General features: G+C 43.2%; 1 protein-coding gene and 1 pseudogene across 12 annotated transcripts; one reads left to right on the plus strand and one right to left on the minus strand.

Annotated features, from left to right (window-relative positions):
* The first annotated feature begins 7,227 nt into the window (after positions 1 to 7,227).
* Positions 7,228 to 27,530, plus strand: Cbx1 (chromobox 1). 11 transcript variants are annotated; one of them, XR_003949269.1, is made up of 6 exons: positions 7,228 to 7,901; positions 19,319 to 19,495; positions 19,977 to 20,154; positions 21,276 to 21,546; positions 25,164 to 25,312; positions 26,732 to 27,530. XR_003949269.1 is itself a non-coding variant. In XM_017314242.2 (6 exons), exons 2-5 carry the CDS (start codon positions 19,356 to 19,358, stop codon positions 25,306 to 25,308), a joined length of 558 nt encoding a protein of 185 aa, XP_017169731.1. In that variant the 5' UTR covers positions 7,228 to 7,901; positions 19,319 to 19,355; the 3' UTR covers positions 25,309 to 25,342; positions 26,732 to 27,530. The 11 variants fall into 11 exon arrangements, 7 of the variants coding, with proteins under 7 accessions (XP_017169731.1, XP_006532165.1, NP_031648.1 ...); XR_003949267.1 differs by lacking the exon at positions 26,732 to 27,530 and adding an exon at positions 26,351 to 26,697 and having other exon boundaries at positions 25,164 to 25,342; XR_003949268.1 differs by lacking the exon at positions 26,732 to 27,530 and adding an exon at positions 26,351 to 26,697.
* Gm11517 (predicted gene 11517) lies at positions 13,880 to 16,704 on the minus strand (annotated as a pseudogene). Its single transcript, NR_033523.1, has 2 exons — positions 16,557 to 16,704; positions 13,880 to 14,414 (listed from the first exon to the last, which is right to left on the minus strand). The product of NR_033523.1 is annotated as a predicted gene 11517 (transcript).
* Positions 27,531 to 27,917: the final 387 nt, after the last annotated feature.

Genomic DNA, 27,917 nt, shown 5'->3' on the forward strand with positions numbered 1-27,917 from the left:
GTGAGTTCTCGAACAGCCTGACTACAGTGTGATAGCCTGTCTGCTTCCCATGTTGATGCATTTCATTATTTTATGTACATGAGTGCTCTGTCTGCATGTACACTTACAGGCCAGAAGAGGGCATCAGATCCTATTACAGATGGTTGTGAGCCACAGTGTGATTGATGGGAATTGAACTCAGGACCTCTGGAACAGCAGCCAGTGCTCTTAACCTCTGAGCCATCTCTCCAGCCCCGAATTTAAAATAATCAAGTAAGGGGCTTGTGAGATAGCTCATTTGCCAAGTGCATTTACCACTAAGCCTGGTGACCTGAGTTCACATGGTGAAGGAGAGAACTAATTCCCACAAGTTGTCCTCTTGACTTCACAGGTACACACATGGGGTAGGGAGAGAATACATTTACACACACATATCCTATATGTGTGTGTTATCATATGTATATGTGTGTGAATATATATATATATATATATATACCCACATACATACATACATACATACATTAAAGTCCCCTGAGGTCAGAAGAGAGTGTTGGACTTAGGGCTGGAATTACAGCTTATTGCTTATTGTGAGCCACCCAACACAAGCACTGTAAACCAAACTCAGGTCCTTTGCAAGAGCAACAAATGTTCTTAACCACTGAGACATCTCTCCAATTTCATAAAATAAAATAAAATAAAATAAAATAAAATAAAAACCTTTTTAATCATGTTAATATCATCACTGATCTCAGAGGAACTTGTCAGACTCACTATGGTAGACACCACATTTCCAAAGGTAAATTTTTGCTTGAAAGGAAACACTTCTATTATCCTTACATGGCCAACTCTGTGCTCAAATACTCATTAAGTGTCTCTTTTTCCTTCTTTATTTGGGGGGGGGGGGGCCTAGGCTTTTACTACACAGCCCAGGTTCCCCTGAATTTCATAATTCTCCTGCCTCAGCTTTCTAAATGCTGACAGTATATGTATGTGCTGTCCTGCCTAGAAAATTTTAACTGTTAATGTTAGGGCCAATCTTTATACAAAACATGCTAGGAAATAACAACCACAGTTCTAAGCAACTGGAACAATTCACACTCAAAAATACTCAAAACATATTGAGCATCAGTACCCTGCTGCAGAGATTTCATGCGGGTCCCAGGCAGAATGCAGACATGCTAAAAATACCTCCTGACTTTGTGTATAAAATATATTTAAGGGCTGGAGAGATGGCCTAGTGGTTAAAAGCACTGGCTGCTCTTCCAGAGGACTAGGGTTCAATTTCCCAACATTGAAGCTCACAACTGTAACTCCATTGGTCTATTTTTTCTTTCTACTTTCTTGGGTTCTATTATCTACCACCCTTCCAACCCTTACTCCACCCTAATCCCTTCCAACCCCCAACACTAGGTAGGAGAGAAAAAACGGTGAGAGGGGAAAGGAGGTGTAGCCCTCTTAGATTACTTCCTACTGATTAGAGGCCTTGGCTTCCTTGGGGCAAGTCCAATCTTTATCATCAGGAGATCTCCAACTTCTTATATGAGCACACTGTAGCTGTCTTCAGACACACCAGAAGAGGGCATCAGATCCCATTACAGATGTTTGTGAGACACCATGTGGTTGCTGGGAATTGAACTCAGGACCTCTGGAAGAGCAGTCAGTGCTCTCAACTGCTGAGCCATCTCTCTGGCCCTAAATAATTCTTAAGGAAGAAAGGAAGAAAAGAAAGAAAGAAAGAAAGAAAGAAAGAAAGAAAGAAAGAAAGAAAGAAAGAAAGGAAGGAAGAAACCAAAATTCTCAGTAAAAATCCACTTCCAGGGGACTTGACAAAGCACCAATGTACATTTTAAAAAGAAAAAAGAAAAAAAAAAGCTAGACCTACTGACACATGCCTATAATCCCAGAACTGGAAGGCTAATCATGAGTTCTGAGGTAAAAAAGAACCCACAACTTAAAAAGAGGGAAAGGAAGGAAGGAAGGAAGGGAGGGAGGGAGGGAGGGAGGGAGGGAGGAGAGGGGAGGAAGAAGAAAGAGAGAGAGAGAGAGAGAGAGAGAGAGAGAGAAAGGAAGGAAGAAAGAAACCAGAAAGTCAAAGTCAGAGGGAAGAAGGATGAGGTTTAAAAGTACATATTTTAATCAAACTCTCAGGAAATCAATGTGAAAGTCACACAAACCAGAGGAGAGAGAAGAAATGTCTCTTAAAAGCATTACGTTTTATAAGAGAGCACATGTTAACCCCAAAATGAATAAATCTCTAACAACTGAATTTCAGGTAACTGTCCAAGCTGGGCCTGGTGGCTCAAAGCCTAGTGATGCCAATTCTTTAGAGGATGAGACTGTAGGATCAGGAACTCAAGAGATTATTGAATGGAAAAAACAAATAAAGAAAAAGGAAAAGGACACGGCTAGGTGTGGTGGAGTAGAAAGTAGCTGAAAGGGAGAAAACTGTCAGAGGCAGAGACATCCAGGACAGTCAGAGTGAACATACCCCTGAGCCATGGAAAGGGGGTGCTTGGGGGCCTGGGGAAGCATAGCTAGACCAAGAGGCCAGGACAGTAAAGGATAGAAAAGACCCAGTAACCAAGACAGTTAGATTATATAGGAGGGAAGAGCAACTAGAGGAAAGACAGCCCAGCCCCTGGCCTAGAGAGGTTTAGAGTAGTAAGTGGAGCGCACCAGCCAGGAGGCCCTGTAACAGATAGGGTCTGAGGGGTGTGGGGAGAACATGGTGGTCAGTGTCTGCTTTTATGCTTAGTAGATATCTCAGCCATTAGCCCTGGGTTTGGGACCTAACAGCTCACTAAGTCTGAAGCTAGCCCAGGCTACACTAAGGCTGAAGCTAGCCCAGGGTAGAAACTAAAGCCTGTCTCAAAACTAGAAGACCCTACACACAGGAGGCAAAGGCAGACACATGTCTGTGAGTTCTGGGCCAGCCTGGTCTACATAGTGACTGAGCCTGCCATCCCTGAACTTGTTGCTCCCCAGTCACATGGCTGCCCCCAGTTGGGTTTTTCTAGGGCAGCAGGTCCAGTCGGAGGCCAGGTTCAACCCCATGAAGATTGCCTAGGCAGCTGCAGACTCAAAGCACTTCTATCTGCAGGATGCTCAGCATGACCCTCGGCCAAGTGCAGTGTCACCGACCACGAATCCCTCAGACCCCAGAAAGTCTGCTCCACGTTTTAGTCACATGTCTTGAGACTTCCCAAACCACTTTTCAAGAACCAGTGAATATTCAAGAGGACTGATCGGAAGGCTGAACAGAGGCTTCTCTAGAAAATATTCATATGTACAACATATAGTGTACAATCTTCTACTTGTCATGGATTTCTGCTTCACAAGGTTTAACTATTTTATATACACTGGCTTACAGTAAAACAGCATACAGGAAGGAAGGAAGGGAGGGAGGGAGGGAGGGAGGAAGGAAGGAAGGAAGGAAGGAAGGAAGGAAGGAAGGAAGGAAGGAAAGAAGGAAGGAAGGAAAGAAGGAAAAAGGGAAAGACGAACGGCTGCTCTCCCAGAGGGTCCAGGCTCCATTCCCAGGACCCACAGGGCAGCTTTCAGCCATCAGTTAACTCCAGTTCCCCGGAGATCTGGCGCCCTCTTCTGGTCTTCGAGGGTACTGTATGCACATAGTCCACATGTGCTTAACCATACACATGAAATACACATGAAAATAAATCTTCTTTAAAAAAAAAAAAGCCGGGCAGTGGTGGCACATGCCTTTAATGCCAGCACTTGGGAGGCAGAGGCAGGTGGATTTCTGAGTTCGAGGCCAGCCTGTTCTACAGAGTGAGTTCTAGGACAGCCAGGGCTACACAGAGAAACTCTGGGAAAAAAAACAAAAACAAACAAACAAAAAAAACAGAAAAAAACAAAACAAAACAAAACAACCTGGCCATGGTGGTGCATGCGTTTAATCCCAGCACTTGGGAGGCAGAGGCCAGCAGATTTATAGTGAAACCTTGTCTCAAAACAACAACAAAGGGCTGGTGAGATGGCTCAGTGGGTAAGAGCACCCGACTGCTCTTCTGAAGGTCCAGAGTTCAAATCCCAGCAACCACATGGTGGCTCACAACCATCTGTAACAAGATCTGATGCCCTCTTCTGGAGTGTCTGAAGACAGCTACAGTGTACTTACCTATAATAAATAAATCTTTAAAAAAAAAAAAAAACAACAACAACAACAAAGAGGAAAGGCAGAAAGAAAGAAAGAAAGAAAGAAAGAAAGAAAGAAAGAAAGAAAGAAAAGAAGGAAGGAAGAAAAGAAGGAAGGAAGGAAAGAGAAAATTGTGTTCAAGTGAAACAAAGAATTCCCGACACCAGTGTGGAAAGAATAAGTTCTCTACTTTCCTCACCTTTAAATTACATCTGAGAAAAAGCTTTCTAAAGTGAAGTGGTGGTGGCACAGGCTTTAATCTCAGCTATTGGAAGTCAGAGGCAAGCAGATATCTGATTTCCAGGCTAGCCTGTTCTACACAGTGAGTTCCAGGACAGCCAAGCTTTATAAAAATAACATTATTGTCATGCCTGCAGAAATGCTATAAAGTAGGGCTATAGTAAGTTTCACATTTTTTCACGGGTTTGCCCAGGGTTACTCCATGGACGGAGAGCAGAGACCAGCTTTGTCTGGACTCCTTTCTTCTTTTTGCAACATCACAGTTTCTTTACTCTTCCTGTGACTTGTTTCTTTGCTGTTGTTTTCTTGAGTTCTCACTCATTGCCCTCCGTAGCCCTGTCTGGCTTTTGAACTTACATTCTCCTGTCTCAGACCTTTGTGTGCTGGGATTGCCGACTGTGCACCTGCCCAACAACACACTGCTACTTTAAGGAAAGCGTCGGGGAAGTAAGGGGATTTAATTCCAAACACCTGTCCACTCTCCACCCCACCCCCATCCTGCTACCCACCCCATCCCCCTCTGGTCTCATACAGTCCTGGCTGCCTGGACCTCACAACGTAGATCAGACTGGCCCTGAACTTATGACAATCTTCCTGCTTCTGCCTCCAGAGTGCTGGTATTACAAACCATCACATCCCATCTCTCTCTCTCTTTTTTAAAAGACTTATTTATTATTATATGTAAGTACACTATAGCTGTCTTCAGACACACCAGAAGAGGATATCAGATCTCATTACAGATGGTCATGAGCCACCATGTGGTTGCTGGGATTTGAACTCAGGACCTTTGGAAGAGCTGTCAGTACTCTTAACCGCTGAGCCATCTATCTCTCCAGCACCCACATCCCATCTCTTAACAATTTTCAAAATGGATATTGTTAAACAGAAATCTTAGGTTTGTACATTTGAGTCACTCTTGGCAGATTTTCAGATTAGCATAGTGGTTTCCCTACGTAGAAACCAAACATAGGTTTTGGCACCCTGAATTCCTTTCTTTATTCAAATGTATTTATTTTACATGCTTCCAGGGTTTGCCTATCGTATGTCTGTGGGAGGGTGTCAGATGTCCTGGAGTTACGATTGTTAGCAGCCTGCAGGGCGCTGCTGGGCTTCTTTGGAGGCACAAGGTCAGAGCATTTACATGGAGAGTGGAATTCAGCTTAATGTGGGGGTGGGGGGAATAGCAGCATTTGATTTGGTCATTAGAAATGCAATTATATTTGGGATACCAGTTCTCATCTCTAATGGAGAACTCGATAGATTAGCTGGAGCTGAGCTGCACATTAAATCTCTAACCAGGAGACAAAGGCTGAAGTTTCCTATTTAACAAATCAAAGCTGGCCTGGCCACCAGGTCCCCCAGCATCCCTCAGCTCTGACCTGTTACCCCAGAATTCGTTAGACCAGGGGCTGGGCTGCCCTTCCCCCAGAGGCTCCTCCCAGCCATTTTGGTTACCTTCCTACCCCATTTTTAATGCTTTCCCATCTTGGTTGCTGCACCTGGTTCCCCTCTTTCCTTCTCTCTGCCTTCTCCTCACATGGCTTAAAGGCATCCAGAACGGGTGGGTTGTCGCCTGGTTTTGGAGGCTTGACCCAAGTATTTTTTCAGGAAGAATCGGTCTCTTTTGACTAATTTTTATATAACATTGTGAAACTAACCCTCTTTTTCTTTTGTCTTAGTTTTTTGAACAGAAAAGTTGTCACTGTTTCGGGGTTTTTTTGATTTTTGGTTTGTTTGTTTGTTTTTTTTTTTAAGACAAGCTCTCACTCTGTAACCTAGGCTACATAGTCTAAACTGCGCTTTTTTTTTTTTTTTTTTTTTTGGGTTTGCTGTTGTGTTTGTTTGTTTGTTTGAGACAGGGTTTCTCTGTGTAGCCCTGGCTCTCCTGGAACTCACTCTGTAGAACAGGCTGGTCTTGAACTCAGAAATTCTCCTGCCTCTGCCTCCTAAGTGCTAAAGTGCTCTTAAACTCCCAGCAATCCTCCTGTCTCAATCCCGGGTACTAGGATTAAGAGGCTTGAATCTGGCCTTGGAAAGTTTGATCAGTTCTATTATCAGTTGGACATCTCAGTTATTCACTTAATCACATATTCAAGGAATTTTTACCAATAAATACTGAGAGTCAAAACGTGACCTTGTGGCCGGGCGTGGTGGCGCACAACTTTAATCCCAGCACTCGAGGCAGAGGCAGGCCGATTTCTGAGTTTGAGGCCAGCCTGGTCTACAAACTGAGTTTTGAGAGAAACCCTGTCTCAAAAAAACAAACAAAAACAAACCAACCAACCAACCAAACAAACAAACAACCAAAATGACCTTGTCCTTGCTAGAAACAAACACCAAGGATCCTGAGTGTCGTGGACACAATGAGTCATATGAAGCGTCTGTCCTTACTGGAGTTCCTAGTTCAACAATTAGCAGCAACCTACCTGAATCAGAGTAGCACCCGTGTTAAAGAATGACAGCCCAGCCGTGGTTTTTGCTTAATTCCGTTTCTTTAGACTAACTTGATAAAGGATGTTCACAGAGATGGAGAAATCCCCATGAAAGTCACCCACCGGCAAGGGCAATAAAGGGAAAACTTTGAATGTGGTGGTCTGTGTTTGTAATACTCGGCATTTGGGAAGTGAAAACAGGTAGATCAGACTTCCTTGAGACCCTGTCCACTCAACAGAACCAACAACCAAAAATAAAACAAGAATAGAGAGGGAAGGAAGGGGAAAGAAAAAAAGCAAATTCAGAAAGTGTCGATGGTGTCTACCTAGACGGTTAATCTACTGCTTTCTGAATGGAGCAGTGATTCAAACTGAGAGGTAGGAACCCCAGTCAGGTGGCAATAATAGGTAAGATTGCTGGACATTATTGAAGGTGATTTGATAAATCTCAGGTGACGAATACAATATTTTTCTTTTAAACGCAAACGGACCAAACATCAACGGGCTAGTTTCCAAACCTGCAGTGTCCTACTTTTGTAGACTGAGTAAGGAATACCAGCACGCGCCTGGAATCCAGCACTTTGACATTTGAAGCAAAAAGAAAGGCCACGAGTTCGAAGCCACCTGGGCTGCGTATCCTGTTATTAAACAAACAAACCCCACCACTACCCATCAATTTCCTAGACTGTAGAGTTATGTTCTAAGTAACAGTCGACTTCGCCTTTCCAGTCAAAAAAGAAAACAAAACTACGAAAACTCCCTACAATCCTTGAAAGTGGAGGTGGGCGGCGCGGGATTCGCGCGGTACTTTGGGATCTGTAGTTTCTGGCCGACTCTTAATCCCAAGGTGCCCTGCGGCGGGTCGTCGCGTCTGCGCAGTGCAGGCGGCGGGCCGCGCAGAGTGAGAGGCTCTTTTGTTCGGCTGAGGGGAGGGCCGTTAGCGGGGCCTGCGGTACGCCGCTTCAGCGGGACGGTCGACTTGTGGCCACACGGCTCTTTGCTCCTCTGGGCGCGCTACTCCCCTCGGACCGCCCGACGCAACGCGCGAGTAGCGCGGCACCGATTCCTCTCGGACTCTCGGGCGCTGCTACGAGGTGAAGAGGCGGGCTGGAGGCGGGGTGTGTGGGGGGAGGGGACGCGGCAACGGCGGGAGGCCGCGGACCAGCGCGGGCCGCTAACGGAAGAGCGGAGACCGAGGAATGGGGGGCGCGCCCCGGCCCAGCGCCCGCCGGGTCCGCTTCCCGCGCAGAGCTCGCGGGTTGCGGGAGTGTGGAGAGGGCGGGGCAGCGAATCCAGAGCCCGGGAGCCGAGTGGTTCGCGATGAGCGGAGCCAGCGGAGGGTTAGCTTTTCAAGAACTGGACCAAGAGCGTTTGACCCGAGTGAGGGACTCTAGAGTTGGGCGGGAGAAAGAAAACTTTGGGACGTCCATAAGGGGGACAGGTGCTTTTGGGTGTGCGTGGCAGGGACCACGACTTCGTACTCTCGAGGTTTAGAAATGTAACCTGAGAAAGCGGACACGGTGGCAATCGCAAGCAACCCCCGTAGCACTTGGAGGAAAGAGAGAAAAAGTAACCTGAGGATATTGGGTCCAGTTGCCACTATCAGAGAAGTTTCTCTTGCCAGAGTTAAGAAGAAGTAACTTCCAATAAACTTGAACAGGAGGATTTGGGCAGCTCACGGTGTGCTAGCGGGGAAGAGATTTGTTGAATCCGTCTAGGGGTGGGGGTGGGGGGTCAGGCATTTTCTTGACCTTGTCTAAAAGTGGAGTTGCTGGGATAGGTAGGGTAGAAGTCTAGAGTGACTGGTCAAATGTGGAAGAAAATAAAGGGTCCCTGGGGATGTAACTTAGTTGGTAGAATGTTTGCCTAGCCCACTGCACAGGCCTGAATTCAATCCTCTGTACCTTATAAATTCGGGCTGGGCTTGATGGCATTCATGTAGCCCTTGGGAGCGGAAACAGGACGATCAGGAGTTTAAAGCCTTGCCTGGCCACCAGGGGAGTCAAGAAAGGGTGAAAAGGCCACTTTGTGCCTTGTAATGGGTCTTCAGTGTGAGTTGGGAGGCTGTGGAAGAACACGTGTAAGGCAAGACTCATCCAATGAAAGAGATCTGTTCTTTGTGCGTAAGCCTGGGGGCCTCAGTTTACCTCTCAGGATCCAGGTAAAGGTGGAAAGAGCGAGCAGACTTCACAGAATTGCCCTCTGAGCTACAAATTAGGGAAATGGCAGGGACCCTCGAAAGCAGGTGCATGCCCACCGGCAGCGAGAATATTTTTATTTAAAAAGCAGTATAGAAATATAGAACTCATTTCGGTGTGTGGTACTGAGGACCTTGCACACATGTAAGTTATCTACCACTGAGTTATGTTCCAATACCATAAAAAGGTTTTTTGAAAAATGAGTTATGCTAGAACATAGGGTAACCTCTCCAGTTTTGTGTTAAGAATCATGTCAGCTTTTTGGAATAGTTTCAAAAGACCTAAGGTTTTCTGGTAGATGTATGGCTACAATCAAGAAATTGGTGCCTATACACTTCCTGGATGCTCTCTAGGCATATCTGGGAAGTGGTGTGTTGAAAAGAGCCCAGTTAGGCCTTGCTGCATGCACTCCTGTAATCCCAGCCAGCACTCGGGAGGTGGAGCCTGGAGCAGCAGGAGTTCAAGACCTAGGAGGAAGGAGGCTTTGCTTCTTAAGATCTGGGCAGTGAAAGATCATTTCTGGTTTCTGTTTGTTCAACTTTTTATCAATAGCTTTATGATAGATTATTTAAACCTTCCCTTCTAGGTATTTTTCTGAGCAGTTAAGAAAAGTAGAGGAGGGTTGGAGAGATGGCTCAGCGGTTAAGAGCACTGACCGCTCTTCCGAAGGTCCTGAGTTCAATTCCCAGCAACCACATGGTGGCTCACAACCACCTGTAATCGGATCTGACACCCTCTTCTGGTGCATCTGAAGACATCTACCATGTACTTATTTATAATAATAAGTAAATCTTTGGGCAGGAGCAAGTCAGGTTGGCTAAAGCAAGCAGAGATCCTAAAATTCAATTCCAAGCAATCACATGCATGCTCACATCTATCTGTACTGCTACAGTGTACCCATGTACATTAGATAGATAGATAGATAGATCCTTTTAAAAAGAAAAAGGGAAAGGGGAAAAAAACTATTGTGTGTCAGGCAGTGGCTTGATTTTTTTTTTCTTTTCTTTTTAAAAAGATTTATTTATTATATAAGTACACTATAGCTGTCTTCAGACACACCAGGAGAGGGCATCAGATCTCATTACATATGGTTATGAGCCACCATGTGGTTGCTGAAATTTGAACTCAGGACCTTCGGAAGAGCAGTCAGTGCTCTTAACCGCTGAGCCATCTCTCCACTACGATTTTTCTTTCTTTTAAGACTTATTTATTGAATGTATGTGAGTGCATTACATAAACATTCAAAAAACACCAGGAGAGGGCATTGGATTCCATTACAGATGGTTTTGAGCCACCATGTGGTTGCTGGAAATTGTACTCAGGACCTCTGGAAGAGCAGTTGGTGCTCTTAACCACTGAGCCATCTCTCCAGGTGTCCCCCCCACCTTTTTCCTGTTTTTTTTTTTTTTAAGTGGGGGGTGGGGTGTGCCATTGCATACTTATGGAGATCAGGAACAACTTTGGGGGTGGGGGTCATTCTCTTCTGTAACACTACTTCTAGTGATTAGGCTTGTAAAGGACCTGTTGAACCAGCCTGATACCCCCATTTTCCAATTTTGAGGACGGGACCTAGAAGAAGTTGTTATATTGGATTTTATCATCTATATCCTAAATTGTCTTGGAACTCACTTTGTAGCCTAGATTGGCCTTGAGCTGAGATTTATAGGTGTGCACCACCATACCCAGCTGACAGTTTTATTTTTTAATATGTGTATGTCTTTGCTTACTTTCTGCACTGTTGAAGAGTGGAAATCAGGGCTTCTTACATGTTAGGCAAGCACTCCACATTGAACTGTATAACAGTCTGGCAAGCTTTCTACTGATGAGCTGCACTCCTAGCCCAAATTTGGGAAAATGTGTTGTGTTGGTTTTTGTTTTTTTGCTTTGTTTTTCTGTGGTGGTAGTGTACTGAATTGAACCCTAAACCCCACATGCTCTGCCACTGAGCTGTAGTACTCTGGCCTTCTTAATATCTTTTGTGTGAAGTTAATAAGAGCCATGCTAGCCTGGACAGTAGAGTGAGACCCTGGCTAAAGAAAAAACAAAAACAGGCTAGACTTTTGAGATGACTTGATGGATAAAGGCACTTCTCACCAAGCCTGACAACCTATGTGCTATTTATTTATTTATTTATTTATTTATTTATTGCATATAAGTACACTGTTGCTGTCTTCAGACACACCAGAGGAGGGCATCTGATCCCATTACAGATGGTTGTGAGCCACCATGTGGTTGCTGGGAATTGAACTCAGGACCTCTGGAAGAGCACTCAGTGCTCTTAACTGCTGAGCTATCTCACCAGCCCACAACCTATGTGTGATACCAGGACTGACTTAGTAAAAGAAGGGAATTGACTTCTCAAAGTTATCCTCTGTCCCTGTGCTTCCATGCTACAAACACTAAATAGAGGTGGCTGTAGAAGAAAGGGGAGTCATATGTTTGAAACTAACTTAGGCTACAGAGTTGAGATCCTGGCACAGAAAAGCTCAGGATGTGTGTAGTGTTTGCAAGGCTCTGGATTCAATCTGTAACAACCAATTCTACACCCCCATCCACACTCCAAAAAATAAATAAGTACTCATGCTAGATGTGTATGTTGCACAGTCCTGATTTTCATCAGATTTTGCATCTGGAAAGCATTGTTTTATAAACAAATAACAAGCCAACTAAAAACCGTTTAGAAATGAGTGGCCCCTGAACAATGAGAGCCTTCACTTGTGTTTTATCAAGGATGTCGTTGCCAGTTATAACAAAGATACCTTGGCTTGTCTTTGTTTTCTGTTCAGAGTTTATTGATCATATTGGTCATTCCCTAAAAAGCTGGCAGCTTTTTTTTTTTTTTTTTTTTATGATGTGCACAGGACTCAGAATTCCAATTGCATGTCTGAGGGAAAATAGAAACAATGCTTTGGGTATTCCAAGGAAAGAATTAGATCAAGTGAGCTTTGTGAGGGAAGTACCATTGAAGGGAGGTCTAGAAGAAAAGGTAGGGTTTTGACAGAATGAATTTAATAGGGAAGGGGCTTCTTAAAACTTTAGGGAAGGCCTTGTAAGGGGTGACATTTAAACTAAGGAAATAACTCTGGGTGGGATAGCTCATCCCGATCAACACTCAGGATGCTGAGGCAAAGATTGTAAGGACAAACCCTGTCTGGAAAAAGAATAGCCAGCCAGGCATTACAATTTTTACTTTGTATCTTGGAACTTAGTAGGCTTTGTAAGAAAATCCCTGGGTTTTAGGTTGTGTTACAGATTGAGTTCTAGTTAACCTGGGCTGAAGTAAGACCCTGCCTAAAAATTTAAAAATAAGAATGAGTGGGAGTTATTTATCTTAAATAAAATAGGTGTGTGTGTGTGTTGGAGGATATTTGATCACATTGTGAACTCCCAAGAGTTATTTACTGGAAACCGCTGTTTTTTAGTTGTGGTGTGGTTCAGCCTTATACCTTTTGTCCAAGAGCTTTCTGCTTGAATGTTGTAAACTGGATTAAATAAAGTCATCTGTAGGTCAAGAAGCTGAGCAAGCAACCAGTTGACAGGAAGTGAATGTAAGATTATGAGAAAAACAAGAAAGTAAGGGAGAGTTAGGATGCATAGGAAGTAGAAGGGAGTGCCATTGAGGGGATTCCTTGAGGAAAATGAGCTGGGTGCTTTCCCTGCCTCTGAGCTATCAGGCATTCACCCCAGCATCCTGCCCCTGAGTCTAACAATTGAGATTTTGTTAAAAAAACAGCAGGTGTGAATGCCTATAATCCCTGGCTCTAAGACAAAGTGTGGAAACAGGCAGGAAGAAGGGGGTAGTAGAAGGCCATTGTTCTCTTAATTGGTTATTAGACATATGTATCTAATACCTTAAGTCTGAAGCCACCACCTCCCAAATTTGATATAGATCCTCCCCAGACTGAGTTCAAACTCATGTAGTAAGTAAATTATTTTGTTGAAAGTTTTCTATTATATCCAAGATTTTGCTTCTTTACCTCTTTTACATATTTTTCCCCACTGGATAATATTTGCATTTACTACACCAGTTGTTATTTCAATTTCCTGCCTATGACCGGTTTTTAAAAAACACAAGAAACCTTGCACTGGAAGTTTGTTAATTTAGGGTTTATGCTAGGATTTGAAGAAGGGCTTTTTGCTAGGCCACCTTTTATGTGTACATGTATGACTATGTAGGAGCCTATTGAGACCAGACGAGGGAGTCAAGTGAAATCCCCAGAATTGGAGTAACAGACATTGTGAGCTGCCATGTGGGCTTTACCCAGATCCTCTCTGGAAGAGCAACAAGTTCTCTTAATTGCTCAGCTATCTCTTTAGCCACCCCACCACCACCACCCCACCCCCCGCCCCCATGGACCAGTTTTGAGAAAAGTTAATTTGTGTGCTTGCCTCAGATTCACCTTCCTTCTTAGCCTCCTGATTGCAGGAATTACAGCTGTAGTGCTTTAACTATTGAGGCCTGCGCTTGCATTTCTTTTTTTTTTTTTAATTAAAATTCATTTGTTTTATGTATGAGTACACTGTAGCTGTCTTCAGACACACCAGAAGAGGGCATCAGGTACCATCCATTACAGATGGTTGTGAGCCACCTTGTGGTTGCTGGGAATTGAACTCTGGACCTCTGGAAAAGCAGTCAGTGAGTGCTCTTAACTCCTGAGCCATCTCTCCAGCCCTAAAAGTGAATTTTTTTTTTAAGATTTATTTATTATTATATGTAAGTACACTGTAGCTGTCTTCAGACACACCAGAAGAGGGAGTCAGATCTTGTTATGGATGGTTGTGAGCCACCATGTGGTTGCTGGGATTGGAACTCTGGACCTTCGGAAGAGCAGTCAGGTGCTCTTACCCACTGAGCCATCTCACCAGCCCAAAAGTGAATTTTTTAAAAATGTATTTATTCATTTATTTATTTTAACTGCTCCAGTCGATGGGAGGGGACTTTATTTGGTCCCAGGGTCACAGGTCAGGTATGACCCCAACTTTATTTGCCCTTCTTCTTGGGGCGCAGGTTGTTAGAATGACCACACTTCCTCTTACGGCAGTTGACAGCACGAGGGTGCAGGCGTGCATAGCACTTGCGGCAGATCATCTTGTCACAGTTGTACTTCTGGGCAAGCTGACGAAGGGACGGCTCAATGATGCCACCTCGCAGACGCAGCACCAGGTGCAAGGTGGACTCTTTCTGGATGTTGTAATCAGACAGGGTGTGGCCATCCTCTAGCTGTTTGCCGGCGAATATCAGCCTCTGCTGGTCAGGTGGGAGGCCCTCCTTGTCTTGGATCTTGGCCTTGACATTCTCGATGGTGTCACTGGGCTCTACCTCAAGAGTGATGGTCTTGCCCATCAGGGTCTTCACGAAGATCTGCATGTTGGCAAAGATCTGCATGTTGGCGTCTGCCACTCAGCCACCTCATTGAAGAGAAATAAAAGTGAATTCTTAGTGCACTAGTTTTCAGATAACTATCTTTCAGTTAAAGACATTGTATAATGGAGAAAAAGGACATGTACGCAGCTGAATAAACAGGTTGGACCAGAATGGCCTTGAACTTACAGAGATACGCCTAGCTCCTGAGTGCTTTTTTTGTTTTTTTTTTTTTTTTTTTTTTCTGAAACAGGGTTTCTCTGTGTAGCCCTGGGCTGTCCTGGAACTCACTTGGTAGACCAGGCTGGCCATGAACTCAGAAATCTGCCTGCCTCTGCCTCCCAAATGCTGGGATTAAAGGCGTGCACCACCACGCCCAACTATGCTTAAACTCTTAACAAATACATCTTGCATAACAACCAATACTGGGGGTTGGAGAGATGGTTCAGCAGTTAAGAGGTCTTGTTGCTCTTACTTGGGATTGGTTCCCAGCACAATTGAGGTTGGCTCACAACCACTGGTAAATCCAACTCCTGGAGATTCCTTTCCTAACCCTCTAAAGGAATATATATGTAGAGATACCTAATTAACAAAACAAAACCCATATCTCAGCTGGAGAGGTGTCAATAGTTAAGAGCTTTGGCAACTCAGAAATCCTCTGCCTCCCAAGTGCTGGGACTAAAGGTGTGCGCCACCACGCCTGGCTCGAATATACTGTTTTATAAGACCTATATATTAATTTTATTATTCAGTAGTCACTGGACAATAACAATGCACTGGTTTTCAGATAATTACCCCTTAGTTAAAGACAATGTATAATGAATTAGTACATCTCTCAGCTGAATAAACAGAGCTCTTAAAGAGTTCAGGGTTAGAGAAATGGCTTAGTGGTTAAGAACAGTAGCTGGTTTCCAGAGGTCCGGAATTCAATTCTCAGCAACCACATGGTGGCACACAGCCATCTTATAATGTGATCTGATGCCCTCTTCTGGCATACAGCTGCACATGCAAATAGAACACTCAATTTACATTACATATAGGAAAAAAAAAAGAATTCAAACATTGGCCAGAAAGAAACTATTTTCTATTACAAAAGACCTAAGTTCAGTTACTAGCACCCACAACAGGAGGATCACAGCTGTCAGTAGGAAGCCAATGCTTTTTTGATTTTTTGAGACAGGGTTTCTCTGTGTAGCCCTGGCTGTCCTAGAACTCACTTTGTAGACCAGGCTGGCCTGGAACTCAGAAATCTGCCTGCCTCTGCCTCCCAAGTGCTGGGATTAAAGGCAGCCAGAGGCATCCAATCCCTTGGAGCTAGAATTAACATTCGTGAACCTAACTCAGTCCTCTGGAAGAGCATCAGCAAGTACTCCTAACTACTGAGTCATCTCTCCAGGCCCTAGAATCTGATTTCTCAAGCTGTACAGAAATAGGTGTCCTGGAAGTTCACAGGTAGCCCTCAGTGTGTCTGGGCAGAGGTCAGCCTCGGATTTCTCAGATGCTCTGTCTTGTTTTGGGTTTTTGTTGTTGTTCTGGGGTAGTTTCCTCTTTCCTTGGTGCTCACTTAATAAGCCAGGCTGCCTAGCTGCCCTAAGGATCCACCAGTCTGTATCTCCCTTGCCCTGAAATTAGAAGCACATATCCCAGTGCCAGTGTTGGAAGGATTGTGCAGAACCAAGTTAGGTCCTAGTGCTTGATGAGAACTTTACCAACTGAGATACCTGCTCTACTCTAGCTCGTGTTTTTCTGTGCTAACAACTAGAAGCTATGTTTACACTGGCTTCATAGGCACACCTTCTCTATTTCTTTGAATAGTTTTTATAAACTTCAAAGGCAAAACAAAATGCTTAATTTTGTGTCTGATACACATATACAAAATAAATCAGTAAATTATACACATATATTAAGTGCTAGGTATAGTACACAGTTGTAATCCCATCTATTCTGGAAGCAGAGGCAGGAGGGTTGCAAGCTGGGCAATTTGACAAGACCCTGTCTAAAATAAGGGGCTAAGATATGGTTTAGTGGTAGAGTACTTCCCTAGCACATGCAAGGTCTCGGATTTAATCTCTAGTAACAAAATGAGAAAAGAAGCAAGCAGTATTCCTCATATAAGTAGTATTCAGGCAGGGTTCTTCTCTAGAGTCTATGGACTGTATATATTAAGTGAATTTATTGAAAAGACTTACAGTTTGTAGACCAGCTAACGCAACGATGGGCAGCTGTGAGTGGGAAGTCCTGTGAAGCTAGTTGTTTCAGCTGGTCTTCTGTATACGCTGGAATCTTGAAGTAGGTTCCAACAGATAATCTGGCAAGTAAGTGCAAGCAGGCAAAGAAGAGTGAGCCTTCCTTCTTTCCTTGTCCTTATATAGGCCTCCAGCAGAAAGCATGGCCCAGATAAAAGGTGTGTGCCACCATACCTGACTTTGGAACTTCCTCTGTCCCAGGCTGGCCTTGAACTCAGGGACCTGCTTGCCTTTGTCTCCTGGGATTAAAGGTGTGTACTACCTTGCTTGGGCCCAAGTTTTTCATGGCCACTATGCTTGAAGATCTGGATCAAAAGTGTGTCATCCCAAGTCAAGGTCCAGGTCAGAAAGAAGCCTGTGTCTTCAAGGCTCAAGATCTTGGTCACATGTGTGCCCTCCATTTCTAGATTATAGTTCATTCCAGATGTAGTCAAGCTGACAACCAAGAATAGCCATCACAAGTAGTAAATTTTATTTATTGTGTTTATGCATGTAGAAGTGAGAGACCAGATCTTGGGTACAGACTCCATCTTAGTGAACCTGGCCTAAGACTGAACTCAAGTTAACTAACAAACTGGCACCTAGCACCAGTTACCAGGTTACTTCCTAACAAAACTGCAGCTCCAGGTTACAAGCCTGCCCCTAGCACTTCACTTCCTAACAACCATCAATCAGGGGGAAAGCAAAAGTTAAGTTATGGTTTGGCTCTCAGTACCAGCCAATGTTAAAGGCCATAATGCCCCCCTTTCCCCCAGTGAGATATGTACCAGGCTAGAAACCCCCTTGCTTGTTTGACTATAAATACTTGCCTGAAACTGGACTCAGGACTCCACCTTACTGTTGGCAGGGAGCCTACACTCGAGCTTGTAATAAAGAGGCCCTAAATGCGATTGATTGCATTGGAACTGGCTCCTTGGTGGTCTTTTGGGGTTAATCAACACTTCCTGTCACAACAGAAGTATAAATACATGGTGGTACATGGGTGAGGGTCTGTCTGGAGTTGGTTCTCTCCTGCCACCTCTGGGATCTGAAGGTGGAATGCAGGTCTCTTCTGTATAACTGGCCCTGGGAAAGTTGGTGAGGAAATCAGTGTTCTTTCTTTTTTTTAAGAATTTTAAAAAATATTTATTTATTTATTATATGTGAGTACACTGTAGCTGTCTTTAGACACTCCAGAAGAGGGTGTCAGATCTCATTACAGGTCGTTGTGAGTCACCATGTGGTTGCTGGGAATTGAACTCGGGACCTTTGCACACACCTTTAATCCCAGCACTCGGGAGACAGGGGCAGGTGGATTTCTGAGTTTGAGGCCAGCCTGGTCTACAGAGTGAGTTCCAGGACAGCCAGGACATTACAGAGAAACCCTGTCTCGAAAAAAACCAAAAAAAAAAATAATAATAACAACAATAATAATAATAAAACTAAAGATCTGATATGGCTGTTTTGACTTTTTTTAAAGATTTGTTTGTTTATTTATTTATTTATTATATGTAAGTACACTGTAGCTGACTTCAGACACACCAGAAGAGGGCATCAGATCTCATTACGGGTGGTTGTAAGCCAATATGTGGTTGCTGGGATTTGAACTTTGGACCTTTGGAAGAACAGATGGGTGCTCTAACCCACTGAGCCATCTCTCCAGCCCCTGTTTTGACTTATTTAGTATCTTAAGTAACTTACTGTTGAGGCAGTTGTGACCATCTCTTGCTTGCCTTTCATGCATATTGCACGAAATGTGTTGAGTTATTTAGCCCTACATAAACTGGGTGTGACATTCTATAATCCTAGCACTCAGAGGTAGAAACAGGAGGATCTGAAGCTCATGGTCATCCTCTGCTATAGTTTGAGTTCCTGGTCAGCCTGGGGTACATGAGACCATCAGGCTCAGCCAAGCCCATGACCCACATGGTGCTGACTTCCATAAATTATCTCCTGATGTCCTTGACTCAATATACACATAGTAAAAGAATGTTTTAAGTTTGAGCCATGAATTTATGACTGTGTTCGAGAATAGCGGAGTGGAAAATAAAGGATTTTTTTTTTTTAAAGTTGGACATGGTAGCACACATCTGTAATCTCAGTACTTGAAAGGTAGAAACCAGATCAGAAGTTCAGTCAGCCTGGGCTATCTTTATGAGACCCTCTCTCCAAAAAGAAAGTTAGATAATAAAATATATATAACTGTGATTCAACATAGTATTTTAGGTACTATAGTTTATGGCAAGTGGTATTAGGAATTATTAGTATAAAAGTTGTAAATGGATATATTCAGAACCCCACCCCCCAGGTTTCTCTGTATATCTCCGGCTGTACTGGAACTGACTTTTGTAGACCAGGCTGGCCTCGAACTCAAAAATCCACCTGTCTCTCCTCCCAAGTGCTGGGATTAAATGTATATATCACCACTGCCTGGTCAGAAATTGTTCCCACACATTGTAGTATACACCTATAATTCCATCACTAAGAAAGCTGAGGACAGCTTGTCCAAAGGGAAAGAACAGAATAGACAATCATTCGCTATGAGATTAGTAATTGTGGCTTACCCCTAGCAAACATTACCATCATGGTTGTGAATTGGAGTTGAGCAGAGCATTGGATGCAGCATATGTCACCTGTGATTTCCCTGGGCTCCTCACCATCCAGATACTTACTTATCCAGCCAGGAAATGTGCCTGATGCCCTTTTTATTTCCTTTAATTGTTTAGCAGTGTCACCCTTCACACCAGAAAGCTGGCGGGTACTATGGGGAAAAAGCAAAACAAGAAGAAAGTGGAGGAGGTACTAGAAGAAGAGGAAGAGGAATATGTGGTGGAAAAAGTTCTTGATCGGCGAGTTGTCAAGGGCAAGGTGGAATATCTTCTAAAGTGGAAGGGTTTCTCAGAGTAAGTTTCATTGACACAGGTAAATTCGGTCACTATGAAAAATCATATATGCTTACTAGCAGTTCTGTGATGGGCATAACCTTGTTTCAGTACTGACCTCCACAGCTGATAGGACCTACATGCAGAGTATTATATGACTGAGTTTTTTGTCTTGTTTTAATATATTGGAGGAGGGGTGCCATGTAAATCCTGGGATGGAAGCCAGGTCTTCAGGCATGGCAAATGGCTCCTTTTCCCATTTAGGCATCCTGCCAGCCTAAGACATGGTTTCTGAGGATCAATTTGTATAGGATTGTCCACTTTTGCAAAATAGTTTTTCCTTGAAGAATGCAAGTTTCTAAGCCTTTGGTCTCTACCTTCCCCTACTAGGAAAGTCTAGCGATTGGTTATCATTTATCTCTCTTCCAAGACTAGCTCTTTCCTTAATATAAAGATGTTGATCTGAATGGAAAGTATAACTTGCTGTGCTTGCTGGTTTCAGTGAGGACAACACTTGGGAGCCAGAAGAGAATCTGGATTGCCCTGACCTTATTGCTGAGTTTCTACAGTCACAGAAAACAGCTCATGAGACAGATAAGTCAGAGGGAGGCAAGCGCAAAGCTGATTCTGATTCTGAAGATAAAGGAGAGGAAAGCAAACCAAAGAAGAAGAAAGAAGAGGTAAAGCTAGAACTAGTAATCTTCACTAGCCAGAGGCAGAGAATTCTAGCAGTTTGTTTCTACCTCCTCTTTCCTGTCTTCACCTTCTTTTTTTTTTTTTTATTTATTTTTTATTATTTTAGATAAGGTCTTGCATAGAAGCCTAGGCTGGCCTATAATTTTGTATCCCAAGTTTGCCTTAGACTTGTAGCAATTCTCCTTTCTTAGCCTTCTAAGTTTTGAGATAACAGGTCTAACTGTTGAGATTATGAGTACGAACTACCATACTGGACTTTCTTCCTTTGGATCTCAGAAGTCATGTCCTTTCTATCTGAAATAAGCTAATATTTTAAAGGGATTTTGGAGTCAACCTTGTACATAGCTGTAATCCTGGCATTTAGGAAGAAGAGGGAGGCAAGAGGATCAAGGATAAGAGACCTGAACTGCAGGAGACCTTGTCTCAGCAAAATATAACAAAACTAAAAAGGATTTGGGGCTTGCTCTTATACAGTGATCTTACTTTTCATCCATGGTGCAGAAATAACAACATGTAACGGTTATTGGAGACTTATCAGATTCATTTCCTGTCACTAGACAGTTTTTGGTGTTTTGATCATTAAATATTTGAGGTAGTCTCTCCCACTCTACAGTGTGAGTTCCAGGAGAGCCAGGACTACACACAGAAAAACTCTGTTTTAAAAATAAAATAAAAGCCGGGCGGTAGAGGCGTCCGCCTTTAATCCCAGTACTTGGGAGGCAGAGGCAGGCAGATTTCTGAGTTGGAGGCCAGCCTGGTCTACAAAAGTGAGTTCCAGGACAGCCAGGATATACAGAGAAACCCTGTCTCGAAAAAAAACAAAACAAAATAATAACAAAACTAAAGATTTGATATGGCTGTTTTGACTTACTTAGTATCTCAAGTAACTTACCGTTGAGGCAGTTGTGACCATCTCTTGCTTGGGGTGTATATCCTGTTGATGCTGGGAGGACCTCGGGTATCATGTACTTCAGACTTCTGGTACATGGTGTGGGAAGCAAAGGAAGCCCTGAGTGAATGTTGCATTACATCTCTTAAAAATAAATAACTTAGTTCTGAATATAGTCCTATGTCAATAAAGGCTCTACCTATCTGGTTTTTACAGTCAGAAAAGCCACGAGGCTTTGCCCGGGGTTTGGAGCCAGAGCGGATTATTGGAGCTACTGACTCCAGTGGAGAGCTCATGTTCCTGATGAAATGGTGAGTCTCCTGGTGGCGCTGTGTTGTTTTTTTTCCTTCTCCCTATCTGTTCTATGCCAGAGGAAAAGAGCTGGACCTTCGAAATTCCAGTCGCCCAGGTGTGAAATCTTTAAGATGACATAGTCCTTCGATAGTGACCCTCGGCCTGACTGCCAACCTGGACTCATGAGTTACAGGTAGGGGCCCTTAGGATTTTCAGATCTTCAACTTCTTTTTAATTTATTATTTATTTATTTATTTATTTATTTATTTATTTATTTTTGGACAGGTGGGAGAGGCTATGGAGAGGAATCACATTTCACTTCTGTTAAGTAAAGAAAAAATTTCTGAAATGTGATTGAATCACCCTCCTTCTTTGCCACCTCCTTAGTAAAGATCAGGCTGACCCCATAAACAAGATTCTGTTCATTTTTGAGGGTTAGGAAAGAAAGAATTTATAGAATTTACCTTGAAGATTCTAAATTTATAGAATGAGCCAGAAGGGTTCAGCGAGGCCTCTATCCTGTGCCTGTTCCTGAGCATAGTGTAAGGCTGTTCCTTCTGCTGTGGACATGAGTGTGGCAGCTCTGCCGCTCTGAGAGGAAATGGGGGCTGTTTGTTAGCACTGCTGAGTCGGAGTGTGCTTGTGCTCACTGGGGCTTGCCATGCTGGCAGCGTGGCAGTGGGGTTCTAGGACTAGCATGTAGACAATAGCACTAGGGAATGGGAAACTTCATCTGCATTATAGCCTCGCAGGACCACTATCATATTTGCTGTTCATTGCCGGCTAGAGCATTGTTATGCAGCACATGATGACAGTACTTTCCAACAGTCAATGAAAAGGAGTTCAGGTCAGGAAAAGTCATTCTCTTTGGTTTTTTGTTTTAAGACAGTTTTACTCTAGTCTAGGCTTGCCTTGAACTCAAACTCTTCCTGCCCTAGACTTTGCTGAGATTACAGGGAATTGCCCCCATTCTGGACTAGGAAGAGTAAGTTTTTTACAGTTAAAGTAGGGTTCTCGGGCTGGAGAGCTGGCTCAGAGGTTAAAAGCACCGACTGCTCTTCCAGAGGTCTTGAGTTCAATTCCCAGCAACCACATAGTGGCTCACAACCATCTGTAATGAGATCTGATCTGATGTCTTCTTCTGGAGTGTCTACTTACATATATAATAAATCTTAAAAAAAAAAATAGGATTTGTGTCCTTTGATTGGTCTAGAAATTTGATTGCATGCTAAAATTGATATCTGTGGTAGTTCTTCCCTACATGATGCTTTAAGAAGTTTCACTTCAATACAGGTGAAGGCCTGTGTCACAACCAGCTAATCACCTATTTTCTTCCTGTGTATGCCCTCAGTATTTATTGAATCAGACCCTCATTTAGCTGATTTCCTGTAACTAACAGGAAAAAAGAAAAACTGAGTAATAAGATAAATTAAGTAGGAGAGCTAGTACACACTCGCCCTGCATATGTGACAAGTGTGAGTTAAAGAACTATCTCCAGCCGAGCACGGTGGGCACGCCTTTAGTCCCAGCACTCGGGAGGCAGAGGCCAGCCTGGTCTACAAAGTGAGTTCCAGGACAGCCAGGGCTACACAGAGAAACCCTGTCTCGAAAAAAAAAAAAAACCAAAAAACAAAACAGAAAGAGAGAGGGGGAGGGAAGCAGGGAAGGGCATAGGGGATTGCATTTTGGCAGACTATTACCTAAAGGTTAAAATTTGGTTGTTGGGGCTGGAGAGATGGCTCAGCAGTTAAGAGCACTAGCTGCTCTTCCACAGGTCCTGACTTCAATTCCCAGCAACCACATGGTGGCTCACAGCCATCTATATTAGTATCTCATGTCCTCTTCTGACATGCAGGTGTACTTGGAGATAGAGCAATAAATAGACACAAAATAAATAAAATCTTAAAAAAAAAAAGGATGCTAAGCTAGGGGTTATGACTCAGATGGATCTCTAGCCCTGCAAAATAACAAAATAAACCCAATCCTTTGTGATGGAGATGTGGTGACTAATAGAGGGCCTGCCTGGCCCATGCAAGGCTCATGGTTTGAGCCCCAGCACCCACTCCTTCACCCTCAAAAGATCAAACGTTGATTGTAAAACCCAAGTTTTAAAAAGTTACACAGAGGTGTGTTGGTTGCACACCTTTGATCCCAACACTTTGAGGCAGAGGCAAGTGGATCTCTGTGAGTTTGAAGCTAGCTGGTCTATATATCCAGTTGCAAAACAACATAGAGCCGCAGCTTTCAACCTGTGGATCATGACCCCTTTGGAGGCCAAATGACCGATTCACAGAGGCCACATATTAGATATCCTGTGTATTTGATGTTTACATTATGATTCATAACAGTAGTAAAATAAGACTGATAGACGTACACACTCATGGTTCTGTACACTTGCAGAACACACACACAGAGCTCTGGCTTCTATTCCTAGTACCACATACATGCACATTAAAAAAAGAAATGTGGGGCTAGAGAGATGGCTCAGCAGTTAAGATAACTGGCTTCTCTTCTAAAAGATTCATGTTCAGTTCCCAGTGCCCACATTATAGTTCACTACCTTATAGAACTCTAGTTCCAGGGAATCTTAACACCATCTTCTGACCTCCAAGGGCACCAGACACACATGGTGTATACATATGTACAGGCAAAAGATACACACAGAAAAAAAATTAAATTGTTGCATGGACTTAAACTTACTACAGAATCTTTAAGGGGGCTGGCTATGTGTTAGATACCCCAGTAGGATTCAGTACATTTCCCATCATCTTGATGTGGATTCTTTTTGTTGTTGTTGGGTTTTGTTTTGTTTTGTTTTTCAAGACAGGGTTTCTCTATATAGCCTTGGCTGTCCTGGAACTCACTTTGTAGATCAGGCTGGCATCAAACTCAGAAATCCAAATGCCTCTGCCTCACAAGTGCTGGGATTCAAGACGTGCGCCACCACGCCCGGCTTTGATGTGGATTCTTAAAAGAGAAGCTTATCAGCTTATTCTGAGGTTCTTTGTGACTCTAAACCCTTGTTCATGGTCAGGTTGTGGAGGTTTGTGGTGGTGCCTTGTCACGTTCTATCATGTATCTGTTTAACTGCCCCATGCTGCTGCCTCTGTCTGGGCTAGGCCCAATGTGCTGAAGATAAATGGATAGAATTTACTCATAGTTAACTTCCTATGTGTATATCATTTTCAGATTTTAATCTTGTCTAGCTTCTGCAATTCTTTGGTTTGGTTTGGTTAGGGTTTTTTTTTGTTGTTGGTTTTGTTTTGTTTTTGTTTTTTTTTGAGACAGCGTTTCTCTGTGTAGCCCTGGCTATCCTGGAATTCACTCTGTAGACCAGGCTGGCCTCAAACGCAGAAATCCGCCTGCCTCTGCCTCCCAAGTGCTGGGATTAAAGGTGTGCACCTCCACGCCAGGTTAGCTTCTGAAATTCTAATTAAGCTTTTTTTGGCCCTTTTCAAAGAAGTAGTTGAGTCAGATGACCTACCTTTTGAAGTTTCTTAGAGGACTTTTGTTTGTTTTTGTTCTTTTTTTCAGTTTTTGAGACCGGGTTTCTCTGTATAACTCTGGCTGTTCTGGAATTCACTTTGTAGACCAGCTGGCCTTGAACTCACAGAGACCTGCCCTTAGAGGGGATTTTTAACAGAGGAATATCTTTGAGGGGATCGTGTGACAACACTTGCCCAGTAAATGCTTGCATCCTCTTTCCTAGTTTGTTTCTGGAATTTAGACTTTAAAAGCCCCATTCCCTGGGTGGTCCAAAACGGGACCACAACGGCTGATCTCAAAGTCTCTTTGTGCTTTGTTCTACAGGAAAAACTCTGATGAGGCTGACCTGGTCCCTGCCAAGGAAGCCAATGTCAAGTGCCCACAGGTTGTCATATCCTTCTATGAGGAAAGGCTAACGTGGCATTCCTACCCCTCAGAGGATGATGACAAAAAAGACGACAAGAATTAGCCCTGTTGAGTACCAGCCCCTGTCACCTCTGACTGTGGGTTTCAAGGGGGAGGGAAGGAGTTATACTTGTCTTGACACCATAGAGGTGGCTTGAGAAGATGTCCTTTGAAGAGCCAGCATAGTTTGTGTGTCCTGCAGCTGCCCAAGTGCTTTAAATTGTTCAAGCTGTGTAGTTTGCACACCCATCCCAGTGGAGGGGAAAGGGTAAGTGTTTCAAGGCAACCTGTTCTGCGCTTTGCTAAGGAAGCAGTTGGCCTTCCATGAAGGACAAAACCTGCAGAACTGGGGTGTGGGAAAGCAAAGATACTGTCGATCTTCAAAGAGCATCTCCACAACCCACAGCCTTCTTCCCGATAGTGTTAACTGCATTTTTACAGCCTAGCATGTGTGTAGTTTTTGGCTATTACTGGTATATTAATTGGGGGTGGGAGGGTTGGGGCAGGGAGGAAGGGAGATGGGTAGAATCATTTTGGTTAAAATTTGGGGCCTGATTGGGGAAATGATGAAATAGTAGAACAGCTAACTAATAAATTGGTTCTGTGTCCAGAATATTTTGCCTTTTCAAAAAAAATGTCATTGGCACCATAAGTAAGGACTATGAGAGACTGTTAAAAAAAAAAAAAAAAAAAAAAAAAAGTCTGTTAATCCTAAAACCTACAGCCAAGGTGCTCCCAGCCTGAGCTCAAAGTGGCCCACAAAGGACAAAGCCAGTTCTGAGTTACCAAAGCTGCCATTTGATGATGGAAACTGACTGGAGAGGGAAAGGTTACAGGAGAGTATATAGAGGCAGACTACTCTGCCATAGAGGTGCTAATTCTTGAAATTGGAGAAAAAAAAAACTTTTTCCAATTACAAAGTTATATCAGTTTGTCCATCTAAGCCATTGGCTCAAGTATTGCAGGATGGCCTATGGGAGATGGAAGAGAAGGGCCTTTGCTCTTAGGGTAGAAACTCTTAGAGCCCCTCTCTCTCTTTCTTTTTTTTTTTTCTTTCTTTCTTTTCTATTTTTGTTTTTTTTTTAATTTTTTTTTTTTATTTTCAGCTTTGAACCCTGAAACTGCTTGTGGCAGGTTCAGTTACTGACAGCACAAATTCCATTGAGTCAATTCAAGGATTGAATGACTTCACAAGCCCTGGTCTCAGGAGATTAACTTTCATATTGGGGTAGTGGTTCACTTGAGAATACAAAATCTTCAGATTAACTGATGTCCAAAATACTGTCTTGAATCATGAGATCCATCAATTTTTAGTATTGTCTAGACCTACAAATAGAACTACATTGTAAAATCTTTTTCAGCATGTGTTAAGATGTATGTGAAAATTTCTGTTTAAGTTTAAAGTTCATACCATACTGTCAGTTTTTGTCTTAATAAAATTATAGATTTCTAATTCTTGATTTCTGTCTTTTTTTTTCCCCAACCAGGTCTTCTTCCCGTGTTGCCCAGTCTGGCCTAGAACTTTGAATCCTATGCCTCCACTGTTCAGTGCTGGAATTGCATGGTGTGTGTACCACTGCAGCAGGCATCTTCATCTTATCAGCAGCCCTCTTGCCTCAGCTCAGCTTCTCAAAAGTGCCTGCCACAGCTTCATGACTATAGATGGACACTGTAGGCTCAATCTTGTGCCCTAGTCTTTTAAATGGCCTCAGTTTATTAATATAGTAATATTTGAGCATTTATAATTGCTGAACATATAGTTAGGAACTGGCACATCATTCTATATTTCGTATTGCTGGGAAATTATTTACTGATAACACTTCCAAATATAGTTATTTGAAAACATGTTTTATGAAGTAGCTTAGTCAGTTGGATGGCATCAGCATATGTTGTCACCAAAAAGTTTGAGGAATTGGCATTATGTATTAAACACTCAGTTGGATGTTATCTGTCTTTTGGTGGGGGGGAGTTGAGACAGGGCTTCTCTGTATAGCCCTGGCTGTCTTGGAACTCACTTTGTAGACCAGGCTGGTCTCTAACTCAGAGATATACCTACCTCTGCCTCTAGACTGCTGGGACCATATAATTCAGGAGCCCACATAACATATTCCTTGATGCTATTTATTTTATTATCTTACTCTATGGTGTTTTGCCCATGGGTGTGTCTGTGTACCACTCAGTGTCTGTGCTCAGTGTCTGTGGAGGACAGAAGAGAGCATAGGATACCTTGGAACTGGAGTTAAAAGCTGTTCTAACCCAAATAAATATGGCTACCTAGGAATCAAACTAGGATCCTCTGCAAGAACAGCCAATATTCTTAACCACTGAGTCAACTCTGAAGCCCTTGTTGCTTTTGGTTTACATTAGTATGTACACAGGTGTTAAAGTCAGAGGACAACTTTGTGGAGTTGTGTTCTAGGAGCCACACTCAGATTGATTGCCGTGTTTCACATGCTAAGCCATCTAACCCAGGCTAGCCTGAATCCTACTGTGTAGCTTAGAATGACCTTAAACTCAAGGAAACTCTCTTGTCTTACTCTCCCCAAGTCTAAGGTTACAGACATGTGTCACAAGAGCAGTTTGATTCTAGTCTGTTTTTTTTGTTGTTGTTGTCGTGTTACAAAACAGTCTCCCTGTGTACCCCTGGCTGGCCTGGAACTGCCTGTGTAAACC

Source organism: Mus musculus, chromosome 11, assembly GCF_000001635.26.
Source record: "Mus musculus strain C57BL/6J chromosome 11, GRCm38.p6 C57BL/6J".
Taxonomy (NCBI): Eukaryota; Metazoa; Chordata; class Mammalia; order Rodentia; family Muridae; genus Mus; species Mus musculus.